This window comes from Dinoponera quadriceps, unplaced genomic scaffold (genome assembly GCF_001313825.1).
Source record: "Dinoponera quadriceps isolate SergipeBrazil2010 unplaced genomic scaffold, ASM131382v1 scaffold106, whole genome shotgun sequence".
Lineage (NCBI taxonomy): Eukaryota > Metazoa > Arthropoda > Insecta > Hymenoptera > Formicidae > Dinoponera > Dinoponera quadriceps.
The window spans coordinates 134,084-154,458 of NW_014554228.1; the positions used below are offsets into that span (position 1 = coordinate 134,084).

Consider the following 20,375-nt stretch of genomic DNA (forward strand, 5'->3'; position numbering starts at 1 on the left):
CAAGGTTTAGAAATTGCGTTTGCGATAAATTAAATCGCAGTTTAGGGTTCAGAGCAAAAGGCTGGAAACTCCTCAGAGAATATTAAAACGTCTTTGAGAGAACAAGATATCTAAACGACACCCCTAAGACGTCTTTTAGATATATATTTGTTGTATGAGTTACTACTTATTGTAGATTAAGTCTGAAGGAATTATGCGTGGTCTGCAATAAGCAGTATATTTATAAAGAGTACGAGTAAGAAATTAACTAATCATAGTCGGATGTAAGGAAAATAATCGACTATGATTGGCTAATTTCATACTCTTACTTATAAACATACTGCTCATTGTAGGCCGCGCATTCGGGTGCAAGCTCGTTAAAGCCTCGACGTATTCACGTCTGTAATCGCGTATCAGCATCACAATATGCCCTCCCCCCCCCTCCCCCGGTCGGTCTCTATATAGTTAAGGAAAACGCGTATAATAAAGGCCACCTCCGCGGTCGAAGGCTGACTGGTCGAAGTACCGCGACTCGCTTTTATTCTTCCGACTCGCCTGTAAATCATCGATACAATAATACGTGGCGAACGCCACGGATACAATACTAACGAACGCGGCGATGCGTGTCATTCGCTGTAATAATAGGAATCAAATTGGACGTGTATTAACGGACGCGATCAATTCCGAAGCAGCGGCCGGCTCGTTCTTTCCGTGTCGTTCTCAGTGATATTCAAAATCACCGCGCACGTGCACGCATTTCTACGTCTCTTCACGCACCTACAACTACATCGGTCTTTCTCTCCCCTCTCTCTCTCTCTCTCTCTTTGTTTTTCTTTCTTTCTCCTCCATTATTAACTCTGAAGGCTTTTGCACATGAAATATCGTAACTGTAAACATAAGATGTAAATTTAAGCTGAAGAGCCACAATTAGAATATTGTTTTAGATTTATATATGCTCAGTCTCGCATGAAAGTTGCAACACTTTTTACTCGGTGAGTTTCGCAACGCATCTCATATCCAATAGGAGAATATATCCCCTAAGAACTATTGAAAAAAGAAATTCTATTTGGCGTAAGATGCATTTCGAAATTTAAGAAGATAAAAACTAACGGTAAATCTGATCGTAAGCAGAAATAATTGGGATTTGGTACGTCATGTGCGAAAACCCTAAGGTCTATGGTACACACGAAAATGTAAGCAATAGGGCTTAAGCAGTAAGAAAATTGACTAATCACAGTTCTTACGTTTGAAGAACAACCGATTGTGATTGGTTAATTTGCTCACTGTTCATATCTTACTGCTTACGTTTTTCTGTGTGTCATGGGTTTAAAGCTCATAACATACAGCAAATATAAGCAATAAGACGTAAACGACGCTGAAAAAAAATTTGTGATATTTGTAACTACGATCATATAAGTGAAAGAATCACAGTAAGGGAAATCGTTTTTCTCTAAAGTATTATTATGATAGTGTAAGCTTTGCATACATTATGTTACTACTATTTTTGACGTTAGAACCAGAAGAAGATATAGCTAGAGCCGGAAATGATAATTATATGATGAGCGTAAATGATAACATAAATTTGAGTTAGGTCTATGACGGGTCTATGACACACACAAAAACGTAAGTAAGCAAATTAACCAATCACAGTCGATTATTCTCCTTACGATCGAAGAATAATCGACTGGGATTGGTCAGCCCGCCTGCTTACGTTTCTCCGCGTACCATAGACCTTAATCTCACAAAAACAATCATCATTTTCGACGCCAACTATAATTTCTCGTTCTATCAACAAAATAGAAACAACAAGGTATGCATATAAGATTATTATCACTAAACTACACTAGAAAAAACGTACTAGAAAAACGATTCTCCTAACTACAATGTTTCCCTCACCGTGCGATTATAACTACAAATACCACACAGTTTCTTCCCGCAATACATCTCGCTATTTACATTTCCGTGCGTGTACCGTGTGCCCAGATGTAACTTGAACTCTAAATCCAACGTGACTTCACGCCAGGGAATCCTTTCAATCCGAAGAAAATTGACGCGCCGTGCGCGAGCGGAGGATGCACACTGCGCGGCCCTGCTTAATAAACCGCGCGTTCCTCAAAGTCAGGTTTCGTCAAGCACCGGTATATCGTGAGATAAGTCGTATCGCGCGCGACTGGTACACACCGGGCCCCGATAGAGAGCCCACCCACCGTTTCGCGCGGCACACGGCAAGATAGAAGTGCCAGTGGCCGTGAGTGCCAGATATGGACGGACGGCGTTTCGTGCCGTCGCAGTGCCGCGTGCGTGCATTATCACGCGCTCTCGACATTACGTGAAATCAGTCGCAACGAGAATCGCCGACGTGCACACCGTCGTCTCCTCCGCTTCTTCTCACTTCCGCTCGAACGGATCGCACGGCCGGCACGCGTGACGCCCGCCTGCATTTCTTCCTCGGGGAGGTTGCGGACTTCCGGCCGCCAGGAGCCGCGGGTCTCTCTCTCTCTCTCTCTCGAGGTGGGAGAAAGCACGACGAGGCTCTCCGCGATTGCGAGAGGGACGTGCCCCGGAATTGTGTCGCCGATTTGTCTCCCGGCGAAATTGCTGCCTCTGTGAAATCGCGCCGGCTACACTGGCGGTGGACCGCACGTGCGATGACGTGAAGGAAAACCGCAAAGATTCTGTGCTCTTCTTTTCCCTTCTTTTTCGTTCTATTGCGTAGAATAAAATGGGAATAACGCATTGAGAGGGAAATATTTTGAGATATTTTTAACGTATGTTTAATGTATGTTTCAAGGATTTTTGTAAATAGCTACGAGTGATTATAAAATTGTCATAGTGAAAGAATGTGAATCCATGTGAATCCAGATAGGATATTAAAAATCCATGGAGGAATCCATATGGTGTGTGGAAATCCGTATAAGAATCCATGTTGTTTGTGAAAATTCATATAGGAATCCGCATGGATTCCTCCCTTGGATTTGGGTTTTTAGCACAAATCCCCAGGAGCAACCGTGGGATTCCCCATATGAATTCTCATATGGATTTTTTCAACAGGACGCCGTCTGACGAAGACAATGGTATTCTTTTGTGATCAATATTCTCAATATGTTACTTATTCTCAATATGTACTATTAATGATATTAATTGAATACTGTAACGGGGGTTGCAATTGCAAATGTGAGGAATAAAATATACGCTAAGAAAAAGATTTTTGATATCTGTAACTAAAATCGCACAAATGGAAGAACAGTCGGAAGAATGATTTTTTTTCACTGAAAGAAAAAAAATGTTATATTCATCAATAAATATATGCTAAGGAATATCGGAATAATCAATTTTATTTATAATATTAATATAATTACATTAATAATATATAATTATTTTATTATAGTTTTATAAAAACTCGGAAAAAACCGGCCTTTTCCCATTTTTCCGCGAATTTCTTCGGTTTCTATCCCGAGAAAAAATCGTTTAGAAAAATTTATGTGTTCAGTTAAAAGCCGACACAATTACTTTTTCTCCGTAAAGAAGATAAGAAACCGAAAAATTCCGCGAGAAAAATTGGAAAAAGCCGGTTCTTTTTCAAGCCTTCAAATTAGTAGTAAAATTATAATTTTACGTCAGTCTAAAAAAAAGACGTACAAAAGATTGAATTAGGTCTGTTCCTTCTCGCTGGGCTAGTATCAACTTATAGAACTTAAAAGAAATAAATGTAAAACTTGATGGAGAAAAGGGAGAAGAAAACTAGTGTAGCCAGTTCAGCCAAAAAGAACAGATCTATTGCCGTTTATCCGCGATACTCATTGGCTATCTCGAAATCTCGGTTTCAATGCGAGTCATTGCTTACCCGACACGCGATTTTCGCCGAATAGATTGCGTGTTTTAACAGTAATAGAGATATGTGGTCTGTTGTTTTTAGCTCCACCAGTTTAGCAGTGCAGCTAAAAAGAACAGACCAATCATACTCTCGAATTTCGGTCTAGTGCTTATTTAGTTACACGAACTGAGATTTTTTTCCATATAATTCAGTGTAGTAAGTGTTACCGTAGTGTAGTGATAATTATCTTATATCTATATCACTACTATTCATTGGGTTGAAAGCAGAAGAATATACCAGTTGAGGCCGGAAATAACTATAACCTCAGTAGAACTTCTCTCTCAGTGTACTTAGTTAGAAAACAGATGCTCTCCCGACATAGTTGCATTTACTTCTTCGACTTCTTTCGCTACGCCATCGCCTTGACCCGCATTGCGAAATAATTGCTTATCGCCAATCGTACGCGCAATAATTTCGAGTAAAATTCTACTCCCTCCTTCCGTGAGGAAATTCTTTTCTCCGTCGCGACTCAATGACGAAATATATTTACGTCGTCTTTAATTATTCCGTTTCAATATCACGCACGCGCGTCGATGAGCTCGCCCGAAGGCGTGCCGAAGGAACATCGCATGCGCAGCGCGAGATCTTCCCCGAAAACAACGAAGGTAATTTCCACTTCTACCGGGGAGATTCGGCTAAAACCCGAAGATTTATGGATTTACGTGTTTTTTTTACAGCGCAGTCCATGCGAAATGGCCGATTCGCAGTGCTAATAAACGTTCGCGAAGGTACTTCCACCGTTGCTCGATTACGCGCGCGAAGCGTGCAGGCAGTTAAACTACGCGGCAGCCTTGAGCGAAAAGCGTCGTCGCGTGTTTTACATCGGGTCGAGCGAGTTTCACTAACGGACACGAGTTTTCCAGAAAATTCCCGCAGGGACAAGGAAAGCGTCGTGCACGGGAAAAGGAATTTCGTCGAATCTATCTGAAAATAGACAGCCATACAAACGCATTTTGGTCGAAGGAAACGGAACGTCCAATTCTCACAAATCAAATTTGATTTTTTTCATAATAAAGAAATTCTGTTTTCTCCGATCAAAAAGCGCTTCTGCTTGTCCATTGTCAGTTGGACTCGATCAAACGCTTTTTCCTGTTTGGAAAACCGCGACGCGACGGGATTTTGACCGCATTCGAGGTGCAAAAACGAACGTTCATATTTTTCGAAGTGATTACATTTCGGCGTGTGATTTCCCAGCGACACCCGGTACACACCCGGCGAGCATTACGACGTTGAATGCGACGGCCCGGCGTGTTTTGTACTTGCACGAACTGCACGCCGAGAGTCGTTTCAGGAAACTCGAAAACAATAGCTACCACCGGACCCAAATGACGTAACAGCGACGGCTACCTACGACCGTCAGGAGTAACTCCATTTCTCTCGTGTCATGCCCCACGTGAGCGTTTCAGGCACTAATGGCATTTCAACAAAAATGCTACACAGGACAAAAAGGTTGAGTTCACCAGACAATGTACAGACCAGACGCGTTTTGGTCGAAGAAGACAGAATTTCTGGTTATAAGAGCCGAATTTGATTTTAAACCAGAAATTCTGTTTGCTTCGACCGAAACGAGTTTGCTTTATACATCGTCACACTGAAAAGGAAAAAATATTATCGTTCAAATAATATTTTCTTCTTATCTATTGATCCAAATAAAATGATTATTCCAATACTACTTGGTAAATATTTACTAGAAGCAGGAATATAATGGACTATGTACAATATGATTTTTCCTTCGTATGAGTAGACATTTACTTGTACGTGTTAAAACAATCACGACACAAGTGTGTTAAATTCAAAATATTGAAAATGTCAGAATTTATTTTAGAAAATATCTCTACTGGACAAAAAAATCTAAATTTAAAACCACTAGGTTCCTTTAATAGAAGAAAAATATTACATAATTCTATAGTAAATATTTTCTTATATTTGTAACTTTTTTATATTTGCATTCATTTGGAAATTAAAATAGTGCCGTGTTCAAGTAAATATATTTACTACAAGCTATTAAAATATATTTAATTTGGTAAAAATATTACTTGACTTAAGAAGCTGAAAAAACAGATAATCATGTTTATTTGATTCTAGCATTCTTATCTGCGCAGGTAAACTCAACCAAATTTTTCTTCCGTATATCCGATTTATATCTGTTTTTGTTACTTTCACTTAAGTATGAGTGAACCGTAGATAATGTCCTGTCAACATTATCTCGAGAAGCTTGCACGCTCTAGAAATTACATAATAGAAGATCGAAAGAAGAAATGGAGACTGGCTTTTTTCTCGCATAGATTTATCTCGCAAAAAATTTATTTTTGTAACTATTACCAAAATGATAAATTTGATACGTACATTATGGTTGATGATATAATATTTTACCTTCATCAACCAAATGTCTTATGGAAAGAACAAACTTTATAAATTCGTTTAAGTTAGCACAACAAAATTATTTGCTTAGTTTCTTTTTATTCCTTAAAAAGTTAAAATTCGTGCTTTTTAATGGAAAATGGCCTTATTATGAAAGATATAATATTTGAAGTTTTAAGCGATCCATATATAGAACCATATCTATATCTTTAAAGTAATCTATATGCGTTTGTTACTCGGTAGGTATAACGCTAGACTGCGGTATTGGAAGTTCGATTCCCGATAGGAGTAACTTTTTCTCACTTTTATTTTTATTAAGGAACTAAGTGTTTTGGTCGCAATAACTAAACAGTTCGTTGAGCATATATTAACTGAATTATTTGGTCCTACCTAAATCTGGTTATTACAATTAAATTAATCTTTCAGTATGTGAGATTCTCTTTTTCGTTCGCGACGGTCGGTCGTAACGCGTAGCGCCGTTAAAGTACAGAACGACAAAATAAATTCGTATCGGGTTGTTCCGGCGACGTGCAATTTGTCGGCGACGTTACGCTCGCATTAACTACTGCCCTTACGTAACGAGACGCGACGTCGAATTTCCATATGGTAACTCGATTCCTTGAACTAAATAACGAATATGCCACGGGCGACTGTGCACGGAAGCGAAGAGCTGTTGAAAATAATAATTAATTTCCCATTAAACGCCAATCTCTTCCTTCAAAAACTGTTATTTTGGTTCAATGATATAGTTTCGCTTTCTTCTCTCGAAAATCTTTCAGATGGTTATCGAGTCGAAAAACGTAATTATAAAAAATACATCGGAACGACAGGAAGCGTACAGCAAAGTATATTCCACTAATATCCCATTCTCTAAATATAGTAACATTGAAAATCTCCGATTAGGCGCGTTCGATTTTTCAATATTTGTGCATCATGGCTGCTTCGGAGAATCTTTGCCGATTAATGAAATGATCAACAGTCATGAGATGCAAATAATGCTTCTGATTGGAAATTTCCGGCGTTACTAAAACTAGGAGATGGGACAGCGTTAATAGTCTTCTGCACTACAATAGGTACTACAAATGGTATGTTGATAGCAACAAGAACCGTGTTTCAATATGGAAAAAAGGAAAACAAGGAACATATTCTACACGGCGAACCTAGATGACAAGCCGCTGATGACTAAACATTCTTTAAAAGACACTGTATACATTAAGATACATTCAAACTGAGAAACTGATCATATATCGAATGTTTTTCTAAAAAATCTCTCAGATTACAGGCGACAGCGGAAAAATTTTTGAAATAATCAGATTAACTCCACTTCGGCAAACGACTTTTCTTCGAAAACATTCACGATTTTGAGAGTTTTGCCGTCGTTGGGTGTCGCTGTTTTCTTGTCCCCATTATAATGTCCTCGTCTTCGGTTACCTATTATTGGTCGTTCCCTCGATATTAGTATAATAGCATCGACGACCGACGGGACAGCGACGGCCACTAAGCAAAAACAAGCATAATTCATGACCTTGCGATAAGAGACAGGAGGGGAAAACTTGGACGAGCCGAGGGACTAAAATGTTTCAACGTAATGCATATGGTACGTATATCGACTATATGAAATCTCCTTTCGAAAATGCTTTTTCCGAGTAACATTTTAGTTAGAATAAATACACCCATTTGTCAGAAAATTATCATACGAATGTTACTCCGATATTTCAGCGTGTATGTAGACGTGTAGAAACTATATAAAATTGTTAACGCAACTGGAAACGTAAATAAACGCCGAACTATACGAAAAGAATCAAAAAACGTTTCTATTTTAATATATTGATATAAAAATATATTAACATATTATGAGTTAAACATATTAATCTCATAAGTATATCATAAATTGTGGAATAAGTATATTGAAGCTATTAAAAGCGACAGGTTAAGATAACAGTCTATTAAAGCAGAGCGAATTTAATCGAAGGCGGAGCGAATCTAATTCTTCATAATAGGTCATCCGCCTTCCACCGCAGCGTGGGGCCAATAAGAAGTGGCCGCGTTGTCCCCCTTTTATCATAAAATCGACTTCCCCACCTCTACGACTCCTCAAACGCCTCGATAACGATAAACAATATCAATTCTAATGAACTATTGAATTCTATTCACTTGCCATATGATCATTGTTCGTCCGATAAACAATATCATCACAACCAATTGCAAAATTCACGAATTCTCGACAAAAAGAAACAACTCGACGAAAACATTGTCGTGATTCTACAATCGATATAATACATACGATTAAATTGAACGTGTCAATAATTAAAATTAAGACCAACATTGATATTACTTTCATGAAATATGTGTGTATGTGTGTGTGAGCAGGTTCTGTTCGTTGCTGACAGCGCAGTAAAAATACCTTATCTAGGGTTAATGCACCGCTGAAATCTCTTCATTGTTGTTAATGCGAGCTAATCGTTAACGTCAGTTACTAATGTCGTGCGTATATGCGAATTATAATGTCGCATGCATGATCGGCCGGTCTACAAGAAAGTAATAACGGCAGACGGACTATCGATAACATGCGACGGTGAATCATAAATTGCGGCCGGCTGCACACAATCAATTATATTATTATGATCATTATTGCTATTATTATTATTATTACTAAATTAATTTACTTTCGCGCGAAGGGTAATATAATGTAGAAGCGACGACGTGACACTACGATAACTCTCGCAGCATGCTCTCTATCGTAATTACGATAGAGATCGCCGCGTCATACACCACATTGACTATTTGGTAATTGCACGAGATACCGCTCCTGCCTGTGTTCCTATAGCGTACACACTGTGTCATATATGTCTTATCACTCCCTATATCAAGAGTTACACGATTTTCAGCCTTATATACGTAAGCATAAGGTCGAAAATCGCATAAGTAACTCCGGTTGTGATGGTGAGATATATATGATACAGCGTGCACAATCGACGTCACGTACGCTGTATAGTCAGTAGCAAAAAGGTTGCGACATTCCCTTTTTTATAAGTTTCGGAACGGATTTCGTGTCCAATAGGAGAATTTGTCCTTTGGTAATTCTCAGGAGATACATTTTCCTATTGGACACGAGATGCATTGCGAGACTCGTCGAGAAAAAAATGTTGCGACCTTTTTGTGATTGGCTATACCATTCTCTAGACCGGAAACTATACGATTTTCAGCCTTGTATATATACACACAATGCCAAGACCGTTATAATTAGAGCCATTACAATTTTATCGCGCGTTGTAATTAGAGTTATTTATACGACTTTCAGTCCTATGGGTTACACATATAGCTGAAAATCGCCTAACTTGCCGTCTGGGGAATGGCAAAGCATACATGAGACCGAATGCACTATATTGTTTACGCGAAAATGCAAATGTCACGAATTGAAGTGAGCGGCGATAAACGCGTCGTGGCAACGACGATAACGACCGATGACACGGTAACGTATGTAACGTATGCTTATCCGGGCTATAACGATGTTGTCTAGCGAGAGAGGAATTTTATCGGTCGATGAAGAATCCTTATCGTGCGGGAGCACGCGAAGAAACGCTGTTTATGTCGGTAATATCTGAATCAGTGTGTTACGTATATCTCTCGGAAGATTAATAATATACTTATGCTATAATTAAAACGTTTTATCGCGCGATACGCTCGCAGACTGCCACTTCTTCGGTACGTTCGATCGGACGGAGCGTGAGTTCGGTTAAAAAAGAAAAAGGACCGAAAAACGTGGCCCCGTTTCCATGTTGCGTTTCCATGTTCCATGAGTCGCTCTTATAATTATACGACCGTAACTATACCGAGGATTTAAAATTTAAATTTTCGGTATTTGTAACTATAATTGGAAGAACCATTTTTCTAGTAAGTATTATTAGAGTATCATTAGTGCTCCTGTATCATTGATATGGTATCATTGAAATTTAAATGAATATTGCTACTACTTTTTAAATGTCTTAGAGCGAAATCTCACTCAAAAAGTAGAGTAACCTTCGCTCGGATTCGAATGGCTTTTCGCTCGTGTAGAGTGAATTCTCCATTCTGAATCGTGGAGTGAATATTTTCATTCGGAATTAAAGAGTGAATCTGATCTTACTCCACCGTTTCACAGGAGCATATTCACTTCAATCGATTGAAACGTTCGCTCATATCGAATTAGAATCCACTCTAAACTTGAATGAAGCATTCTATCTTGAATGAAATATTCTATCGAACAGCTGATTTACGTTTACCGTTTATTATTTGTTATTTTCCGATACTTAGGCGACTGAATATTCATCTCTGTCGTCACTTATTTATTATTAAATATCATTATTTATTTATATATGTTTGCACGAGATAATATAAAACCAGCTGTACAACTATTGCCGCGCATTTTGGTCGCTCTCAACATTGCGTCTTCAATACTTTTGGACTCTGTGTAATTATTAGTGTCCAATAAAAAATTATTATTATTCAGTCTTGCGATTTCGAATGGCAGTACTTCCACTGTCGCTTCGAGTTAAAATATTGCCACTTTTCACTTGTTTTGTGTAAGATTTCATTCTAAAAAATTGTATGTCAAAATTTTAACATATCCGTGTATTAATTTAACATATTGTGTTCATATTATTTCAAAATTCTGTGCAGAGTCGATATTCGATACGTATAAGTATTTAAAAAAAAACATTCATAAATGTTAAAATAATACATTTTATACTTTAGTCTCGATTAACATATCATGAATATTAATTTTGTGTTAATTTTTGATAGAATATTTATGTTACGTTTCAACCGATTCAACCTTGTGTTAAATTAATATAAAATTTTTTATTGTGCAGTAGAAACCGAAAACGATTACAATTTTGGTGAGATTCCTCTCAATATTCGTCGCAACATATTCGCGATTGTCTTTAACGCAGAGATTCGTGATTATAACGCGTGAAATTTCGTCAGCGACATTCGAAGGGCGAGCGCGAAACGCGCGCAAGTTCGCGGTTGTTTAATTTAGAGTGTGCGGATGTGGTCTCCGCGTTTCCTCGTTGCTCTTCCCGCGCTGGACTAAACCAACCAACGCCGTACGTTTCCACCGTTTATAATAAACACAATGAAAATTCCAGGATCCAGCAGCAGCTCATCGAACGTACGAAGTAATCCGCGATCTACCAGCGTGGCGACTTAGAGAAAGAATGAATGTCGCGTGATCCGAAGGAGATTGCACAGAAGCTACACACGAGATCGAGGTGTGAATGGCAGCTATTAATGAAGAATACACTTCGTTATCAAGCAACGTTCATTACCGGATCGTGCAATCGAGGCGTGCGATGTTGTAATTTAAATCCCAAATTAATCCTCACATCCGACAGTCGTCGATAAGGTGAAATTCTACACGACGAATTATCGCCAAAAGCTCGAAAGAGAGAGAATTGTGGTATATTTCGAGTTTTTTCACTCGAAAGAAAAGTGACATTATTTTCTGTCAAAGCAATAGCGAAAATATCATCACTCGAAGTCGCAAGAATAAATGTTTCACTCGAGCTTAAAGTGAATTCTAATTTCTCATAAGCGAATGTTCCAATCGCTTATACTGAAAGAAAAAAATTCTTAATCTCACTAAAATTATAGTTCTTTTCAGCGTCAACTACATCTTCTTGTGATCTTAACAATATAATAGTAACAAGCAAAAATATAATAGTAACAATATGCATGTGAGGTTATTATCACTGACATTATATACAGAAAAAATGTAGTAGAATAAAACGTAATTATTTTTCAGCCTCTTAAATTGTTATATTTTTATCAATTTTAGTATATTTTAATAATTTGTGCAAACGTAATAACACCTTAATTTATAAATGAATTGCTGAATGTAAACATAAAATAGTTCTAAACTTAAAAGAGTATTTACTAGAATTATGGCTTTATACTTGTTTTCCATTGAGGAAACCTAATGGCTTTTAATTTAGATTTTTCTGCCTGATAAATATTCTCTAAAAATAAATTCTGATATTTTCTCAATACTATAAACTTAATACTTGTCGCAATTGTTTTTACACATACAAGCGAAGTCTACTTATACGAAGGAAATATATAGTCAATTATATTTTTACTTCTAGTAAATATTTGCCGAGGAATATTGGAATAATCGTTTTACTTGGATGGAGTAAATATTATTTGAACGATAACACTTCTTTTTCACTATAGCAATACTTGCTAGAAAAATGGTTGTCCAGACTATAAATCTTTCATTATCTGATTATAATTACAAATACGAAACAATTTTCTCAGTGTAGATATGTTCCCGTGATAGTGAAGTACCCAAAACAATTTGAATATTTTTTTATGCACTTTGGAACGCAACCGATAGCACAGTAAGAGAACTTATTTTTTGAAAAAGAAATTCTCTCACTAGGCCATCGTTTGCGTTCCGAAATGTATGAAAAAAAAATGTTCAAACCGTCTTGAAACTTATCTCGTACATCAGATTCACCGCTCAATTTCTAATGGCAATATTCACTCGACGATTCAGAGCGGAGAATTCGCTCTATATGAATGAAAAGTTATTCGAATTCGAGTGACTCAGTAGTCACTCCACATTCCAAGTGGAACTTCATCCCAGAAAATCTAGGAGTACCCATTTTAAGATTCTCCCGGATAATTTTAATTAATTACGCTCGACAGAGCTTCATCGTCGAGCGACGTTAATTTCAACCGATCGGCGATCAGCAGATGAAGACGACGAGTGGCGGATGACGGCAACGACTACTATCGATGTGAGATGCGACGAAGAGAGAGAGAGAGAGAGAGAGAGAGATGATTTAATGTACATCGGTTTATATGAACCCTGACTCTTGTGCGCTACCGTGACCTCGCCGTTGAACTTAACGTAGGCACAAGTACCCGACTGTACGGCGAATCCAGGCCTTTGGCGAAGAGAGAGGCAGAGTAGCTCCGATAGGCAACGATAACGATTGCAATCGGCTCCGAACTTTTCCACGACAGCGGCTGTTTGTGCGAAGCGGAGAATTCGAAAATGCTGCTCCTCGCGACCGGCGGGATCGCGCTGATCGAAGTTAATCGAAGCTGCATCGTAACTCGGCCAACCCGATCCCACCCCGGCTCGAATCCATCGAGATAATTAGCTCGCGTTGATTGCAGACGATAAAGTTAATCTACAGAACGAGTTTTATAATACCGTGGCCGCGATAAATACGCACAACCGCGAGGTTACTGATATCGTTTAATCGTCGTCCACTCACCGGTCTCGGTTGATACGCGTGATCGATTGACGAAGCCGATTGACAATTTTCGGGAATCGCGCGAGCGTCGAGAGATCGAGGTGATTGCGCGACCCCGCGACGTCGAGAAGACGTCATTCGTCGCGGCGAATGCTTCGCCGGGCCGAGCGCAAATTGTCGATCGGCTAGAGTATGCCGCCTCTCATGTTTTATGCATGTGTGCACTGGAATCACTTCGTGCAAATGAAGCGATTACGTCGCCTGACAGCCGGCCAATTTCACGCTGATAATTTTTTTCTTCTTCAAAACGCGATAGAGGAGCAATGTGTGCGTGCAATTGACATCACGCCGGTTTCGCCGCGACGACTCGACCGATTCCGAATTCCCTTGGCCGGCCTGTACTGAGAGGAATTATAGTTACTTTCGGCCTCGACTATATAAAGGAAAGTATGAAAAAAAAGGTTTGGTTATAAGAATAAAAATTTGGTAAACATTTGCCGACCAAATATTTGATTATCGCAACTAGATGATTTAGTTAGTATGTTGTATATACAGTACTGTACGCGTAGAAAATATTGTAATAAAAAGTGCACGAAATTTTGCAATGTTGGATCATACCGGAAGTACATCACTGAAGATTACAATATATATATATATATATATATATGTGAAATTATATCGTAAAATTTCAATTTCTTTTTTCAGTGTACACATCACTAACAATTATAACACACATAATAATTTCAGTCATAATTCCGGTATGGTCCAACGTTACAAAATTTTGTGGTAATTTTTACTACAATATTTTCTCCTTGTAGTTCCGTATATTGTATATTTAGTACACGTAACTAAATTGTTCCATGCAGTAATCAAATATTCAACAAATTTTGGTACTTAGAAAATCCTTTTTTCTGCATATCCTTCTTAAAGTTTTAACCGCAAAAACAGCAGTAGCAATATGCATGTAAGGTTATTATCATTGATATTATAATAACACAAAATGATTTTCCCGGATTATAATCCTCTCACTATGGTGATTATAATTACAAATGCCATATATTTTTCTATCAGTGTGAAAGAAGCCGTTAGCGGCCGAATAATTAGCTCATCGCCGCTATACGTCTCTTATCGCGCGCGCGATTTGTTTATACTTTGTTGTATATTTTTGATCGGTGACACGACCTTTGAGAAAGACTGAAATACATTGAAGTAAAAGAAAAAAATAAATAAAAAAAGGAAAAAAAATAGCCGAGAGTGCCGCGTTCGTGAGGGAAAAAACGCCTTTTTGCGCACTTTTATCATCTGACCAAAACTGTAAAAACATCTCTCGCACACCCGACCTGACATCTTGACTCTCGTCGTATTTACGTAAAGATAGTTACGAAATGGCCATACGAAACCGCCTGACTCGACGCGATAACATTTTTCGGAGTACGCTTTCCCCTCTCTATTTTTACGTATTATGAATATTACGTATTATAAATATCGTGTACTTATTATCGCAGTAAATGCGCCTATCAAAATCTGCGATGAACACGCGGGAAAAAGGAATATGCTGTCTATATGTGCAACCGAAATTGATTTGTCAGATCTAGTTTTTCAGCAGTGGGAGCTAATAGCCAGGTACAGGGACAAAAAACTTTGCTGAATCGACTAAATTTCAGTCGTATCACACGGACAGCTAATTTTCGCCTGAGCTAGTTTTTAGTGAATTCCTTCTTTCGATTGCGGTTGACGCAAGTCCGCGAATAATCAGTCGAAGCCGTATTCGAAGCGAAATTATACGCATGCTAACGAATGTGAGCACGTTCCGTAAAATCGAGAACTAAAAATCAACGGACAAAGGAAGCATCGCCGATAGGTTTGCCGGTAGTTTTGTCAGCTCGAGAACAAGCGGACCGCCAGGTTCGTCTCATTATATCGCAATATTAAAAGCAAACGGTTCATTTGTATGCAGCGTACGTGAATCATAAGATCCCGACTCGACGAGCGGCCGAGGTGCACGGAGGTGCGTCCTCCGTCTGTTAACATCCGAATCGTTCCGAGGATAAAGCCGTGTATTCCTGTATCGGCACAATGGTATCCCACAAAAATGATCACAATGTAATCCGTGTAATACGGATGATGTGCGCAATGTATTAATATTAATTAATGAAAAAATTATAATACATAACAAGAAAATGAATCATTTGCAAATTTATGTGAATTTCAATTTCTCTTTTATAAGGATAAGCTGAAAGAACGGCATTGATCTTCGAAGCGCAAAAATGCCTTTCGATTGCGAGTACTATCAATTATTTCTCTAACGTCGGGCACAAGTGCTTTATTAATTCTTTCTTATCATTTGAGTATCCGTTTCCCCCTGTAAAAGCAACCGGCAAATAAATTAGCGTAACAAACTGTAAACGTTTAGCACTCTTCGGCCGTCGCAGAACGGCTGAAGAAAGCAGCTCGTCTTCGGACGTCAAAATGATACGCGTTGCGAGTGACTCAGGAGACACATGACGCAGCGAGCAAGTGTTTAAATAGAAATAATGGCGACCCTGACGATCGAGCCGATAAAATTCAACGCTCGAGGGAATGGCCAAAGTAGGCACCGGTTGTTTTTGCTAAAATGAAAGGGAATAGCTTTCCATTAACTTACAAATATCGGCGCCAGTAACTTTCCCGAATACCTGGAGGAGACGAAGCTGCGTTCAGTGTCCGAGTAAACGCAGAGAAATTTATATTAAATTATTACGAAATACTAACGCGTAAGTATCGACTATTGGCGCCTTGAACGAAATATTTTCCGAGTCGGAAAATATTCCTTTGCGGAGCCACAAAGTGATTCGTAGATGATCGAGACGAAAGTTCAAATAACGCGCTACTTTCCAATTGATTCACCTGTACGGTGAATTTCGAGCAAACCGAAACAATGCCCGAAAGACGTCGAAAAGTCGGCCGAACGATCTGGAATTATCCGCGAGTCAGGTCGGACGGATAATAACCGGAGGGGACTCGACTCCAAATTTATAAGTGATCGCGCACACTTCTGTGTTTTACCCAAACATTTATGTAACATTACCGACGACTTGTACTCGCCGCGCGTCAGATAAGTAAGCAACTATTTCCACAAAACATTTCACTCCCTCCCGCCTTAACGTAACTTCCAAGTCGTACCGAATTTATTTTCTCCCCTCAATCGGCCGCTTCGTTTCCTCCTTGTGTCATCGATGTCTCTCTCGTTTGTCATGATGCGAGGTGTCTTTAAAAATATATTTCGAACAGGAAGAGAAAATGAAAGTAGCTTCTGGTGCCGGTTTCTACTACCATCATGACTTACATCCGATCGACAATTCATTCAACGGAACTGACCAATTGCATCCGCCAATTGGCTGAACTGATCAATGTGATTGGTCACCAATTCCGTTGAGTTAATCGTCGATGGACTGGATTTAAACCATGGTGGTGGAAACGGGCATAAGTGCATTAAATGAAATGTCCGAAAACGGAATATACATATCCGATTGTTTCGAAAATATTTCAAATATTTCGACAAATATTTCGAAGTGCTTTCTAATGATCTCACGCCACAAATTGTATCAATAATTTTCCCGAGGTAACCTGTTGACGCAATCCCCCTTCCCCTGTGCACTCGAGAGTTTCAAGACGGCTTGGACACTTGCCGAGACGAAATTTCGGTTCTACACTAAGCCTATTTAGTTCCACATCAAGTCTTCAAAGATCCTCTATTTAGCTCTCTTTAACGGCACAAATGGCAAGTTACATCCGCTCGAAAATGTAAACCCAATGTAGATCAAAGTGGACTTAATGTAAGACAAACACCGACTCGGGTTCTCTCGCCCGCTGCAGCCTAAGCTGCACTCTAAGCAACCAACGGGGAGAGCTGATTTTCGAAAACGAGTTCATCGCGAGCCGTCGTTCGCGTGCTTCCTCAGCACGCGCGTTCGTCACCGGCGCGAGTGCCGCCGCAGGAGAGCCCGAGAGAGCGGTCCGATTTCGCTCGGGATTCGGCCGCGCGAGGACGGATGCAACGAAGCCGCGTGCGCACGGCGGGCCATCGCTGTACCAGCCATCGGTGGCACCGACGTTACACACCGCGGGCGTTATCGCGAGACTCGGGGCGACGTTATCACTCTGATATCCAACATATATACATCCCCCACGAGCGGACCCTGGCCTCCAGTAACTCGCGGACCACCGGCCCAGTTGAACGCCTCGGTTGCACGCACTACGTGCGCGTCGACTTCCACCCACCTCTCTCCCGCCGGGTATCGCATCTCGAGCACGCTCCCGGCGACTTGCCCACCTGCCGGCCGCGAGATCGCGCGGATTCGTCACGCTGTCGCACCTCGGCGAGAAGTCGTCGTCGTCCACCCTCGAGAGCGCGACTCGACAAAGGAGAGAGAAAAAGGGAGAGAGAGAGAGAGAAAAGACTCACTGTACTCCCGATGCCGGTACTTGGTGGCTGGCTTCACGTCGTCGTCGCTCCTCCTCCTCTTCATCCCGCGTGCAATCTGACTCCTCTCGGCGGTGGCTCGCACACTCCTGTGTTCACTCACTTCCCCCTCGCTGCGACGACCCCTTCGGTCCCGCAGCGTCCGCGGTGTCACGAGCGATCACACTCTCACCGTGAGCCCTTATTCCCGTGCGCTCGACGCCGCGATCACGTCCGAACCTGTTGCCTCCGCGGGGTGTTAATCGCGCCCGCCCACCGAATAGCTGGTGTGCGTCCGCCGGACCGATCGCTGATGCACGCGGATCGACGACTAGACGAAAATTGAAGACCGCGGACTTTGCCGGCTATACGAGAACCCGCATTAGCCGCTGCTCTATGTTCGGGAGCGAGGTCCGTGTATATTATGTACATAGAGGACATACGGAGTTTATGGAGCGCGAGCGAGCGAGCGAAGGAACGAGAGAGAGAGAGAGAGAGAGAAACGCGGTGACAAAGAAAGAAACAACGCGAGTCCGTCCAGAGTGAGTCGCGCGAATGTAGGAAGACGAGACGAAGACGGAGGAGAACGAAGGAGGATAAATAAAGAGGGGGAAGCGAGCATACCGCGGCAGAGCGAGACGGAAGGAGCGCGCGAGAGAGCGAGGGTGACAGAGGATGGAGGGGAGAGGGAGAATGATAGACGCGGAGGTAGGGAAGGTTCGTGCCCCCTGGATCGGAGCAGCGGCGGTAGTGGGGCCTCTGTGCGAATCGCGGTACTGGGGGAAAAGCGAGGGGGCAAAGTCGCGCGGTATTTTATCATCGTCATGCTTCTATGCCACCTTCCGCACACAACCGTGCGCGCGCGCCTGCGCAGCGGGCATTTTCGTGACGCGCGCGGTTTCCTTATCAGCGCGAGGGGAGCCAGCTAATGACCAACCCTGTGCTCCTTCTGCCTCCCATCCTGAGCCGGCGACGAGAGGCGGCTTTCGCGTTTTCGCGCGCCACCGAGACGCCTGCATCCGGGATTTGCGCAACGAAATTTATAAACACCTCTCCCCGGGGGTTCTACGACTTTTCGAACGCGGAGGGATCTTCTCCCGAGAAGGAAAAAAATAAGTGGAAGTAGGCACAAAATCGGCGTCGGTTTCCGGCGAGGCTGTCCCTGCGACACATACGCAGGTCATTCTGTTTAACGAGTCACTTTTATCCTGCATTATTTTGGAGGGTGTGAAGAAGAAAGGCAAAGCTCCCAACAGGAATGATCTACTGCCTTACTGAATGTCAGGGGATATTTGACGTCAAAAAGAAAATAATGTCCGAGTCGAGGATATTTGACGTCAAAAAAACTAATGTCTTTTCTAACTTTGTTTTGGAACTCCATCACTCAGCTGGATTAGATGCCTATTTGGAACAAAAGGACACTGACACTGTTATTTCGAGAAAGATTAAGGACCTAAGAATTATGGAACTATAGAAGGAAACCATAGAAGGGATCTTGTTATCCCATGAGGCTTGATTTTTTTGACTCTTTTTTGCGTTTAAGGGGATGCCAAAATCGATGACTAATTGAAAGGCGTCGATAACAAAAAACGATGTTCAAAATATCATATTATATAACACTGATGGCATGATCATGTTGGTCTTTTGTATTTCTTGTACATATAGATCTTGCATAAATGCAAGTGCGATATAAATATAAATACGATGAATGTGCGTTACTCTGTTTTATCATATCTAACGGAAAATCTAACTAAATTATGTAAAAACTTTTCTGCCAATTCTCGTGTCTTTCTTAGACTTTTAAATTTAATTAGAAAGGTACGAAAACATTTTTTGGAATTTCCATGATTGGAACATTGACACATTGACACATTCATATGCATGAGCTGCAAGATTTCTGTATCAAGTAAATATTCACGCTGATCCCGATAGAAATATTGTGTTGAAAGTGAAACTATGAAATCGATGAAAAGTAAAATGAATGTTATTGAAAAATGATTGAATACATGTAAAAATACATCATAATTTTCCTTATGAAACGCAATATAATGTAATGTAATGCAATGTAAAAACGAAAATAAAAAGTTTTTATGTAAAAATAAAAATGAAAAATTTGGAAATATTAGATATCGTAATATTTACATATAACTGAAAACTGCTTGACTTTTTAAAGAAAAATTGCTGAAATATCGATTAAAGTAATTTTTTGCTAAAATATTGAAATAATAATGAAATGGAGGATTTAGGAGAAATTTTCAAATACGTTTCAGCAAATTTTTATTATATTTTCGGTCAAATATTTCCATCGGGAAACTGGCAGCTAGACCTTGAAATGTTTAATCATTTTCGCTACATAGCAATTCTCCGATTCATTTTCGCGCATACTTTTTCACGATGTAAAAACATTTATATAATTCTATGCAGATAATACGATGCAGAGGGAAGTCATCATTTTGCCGATAATATTCGCATT

The 20,375-nt window shown here is 40.3% G+C and overlaps 1 protein-coding gene across 4 annotated transcripts in view; it reads right to left on the minus strand.

The window, feature by feature from the left end:
* The window catches only part of LOC106746592 (box A-binding factor-like), an 84,552-nt gene extending 64,545 nt beyond the window's left edge, over positions 1-20,007 (minus strand). For all 4 annotated transcript variants that reach the window (XM_014623743.1, XM_014623645.1, XM_014623460.1 and 1 more), the window contains exon 1: positions 17,906-20,007. In XM_014623743.1, coding sequence (XP_014479229.1) covers positions 17,906-17,969 — 64 coding nt within the window. In that variant the 5' untranslated portion in view covers positions 17,970-20,007. The remainder of the gene's footprint in view (positions 1-17,905) is intronic.
* Between the last annotated feature and the right edge of the window lie 368 nt (positions 20,008-20,375).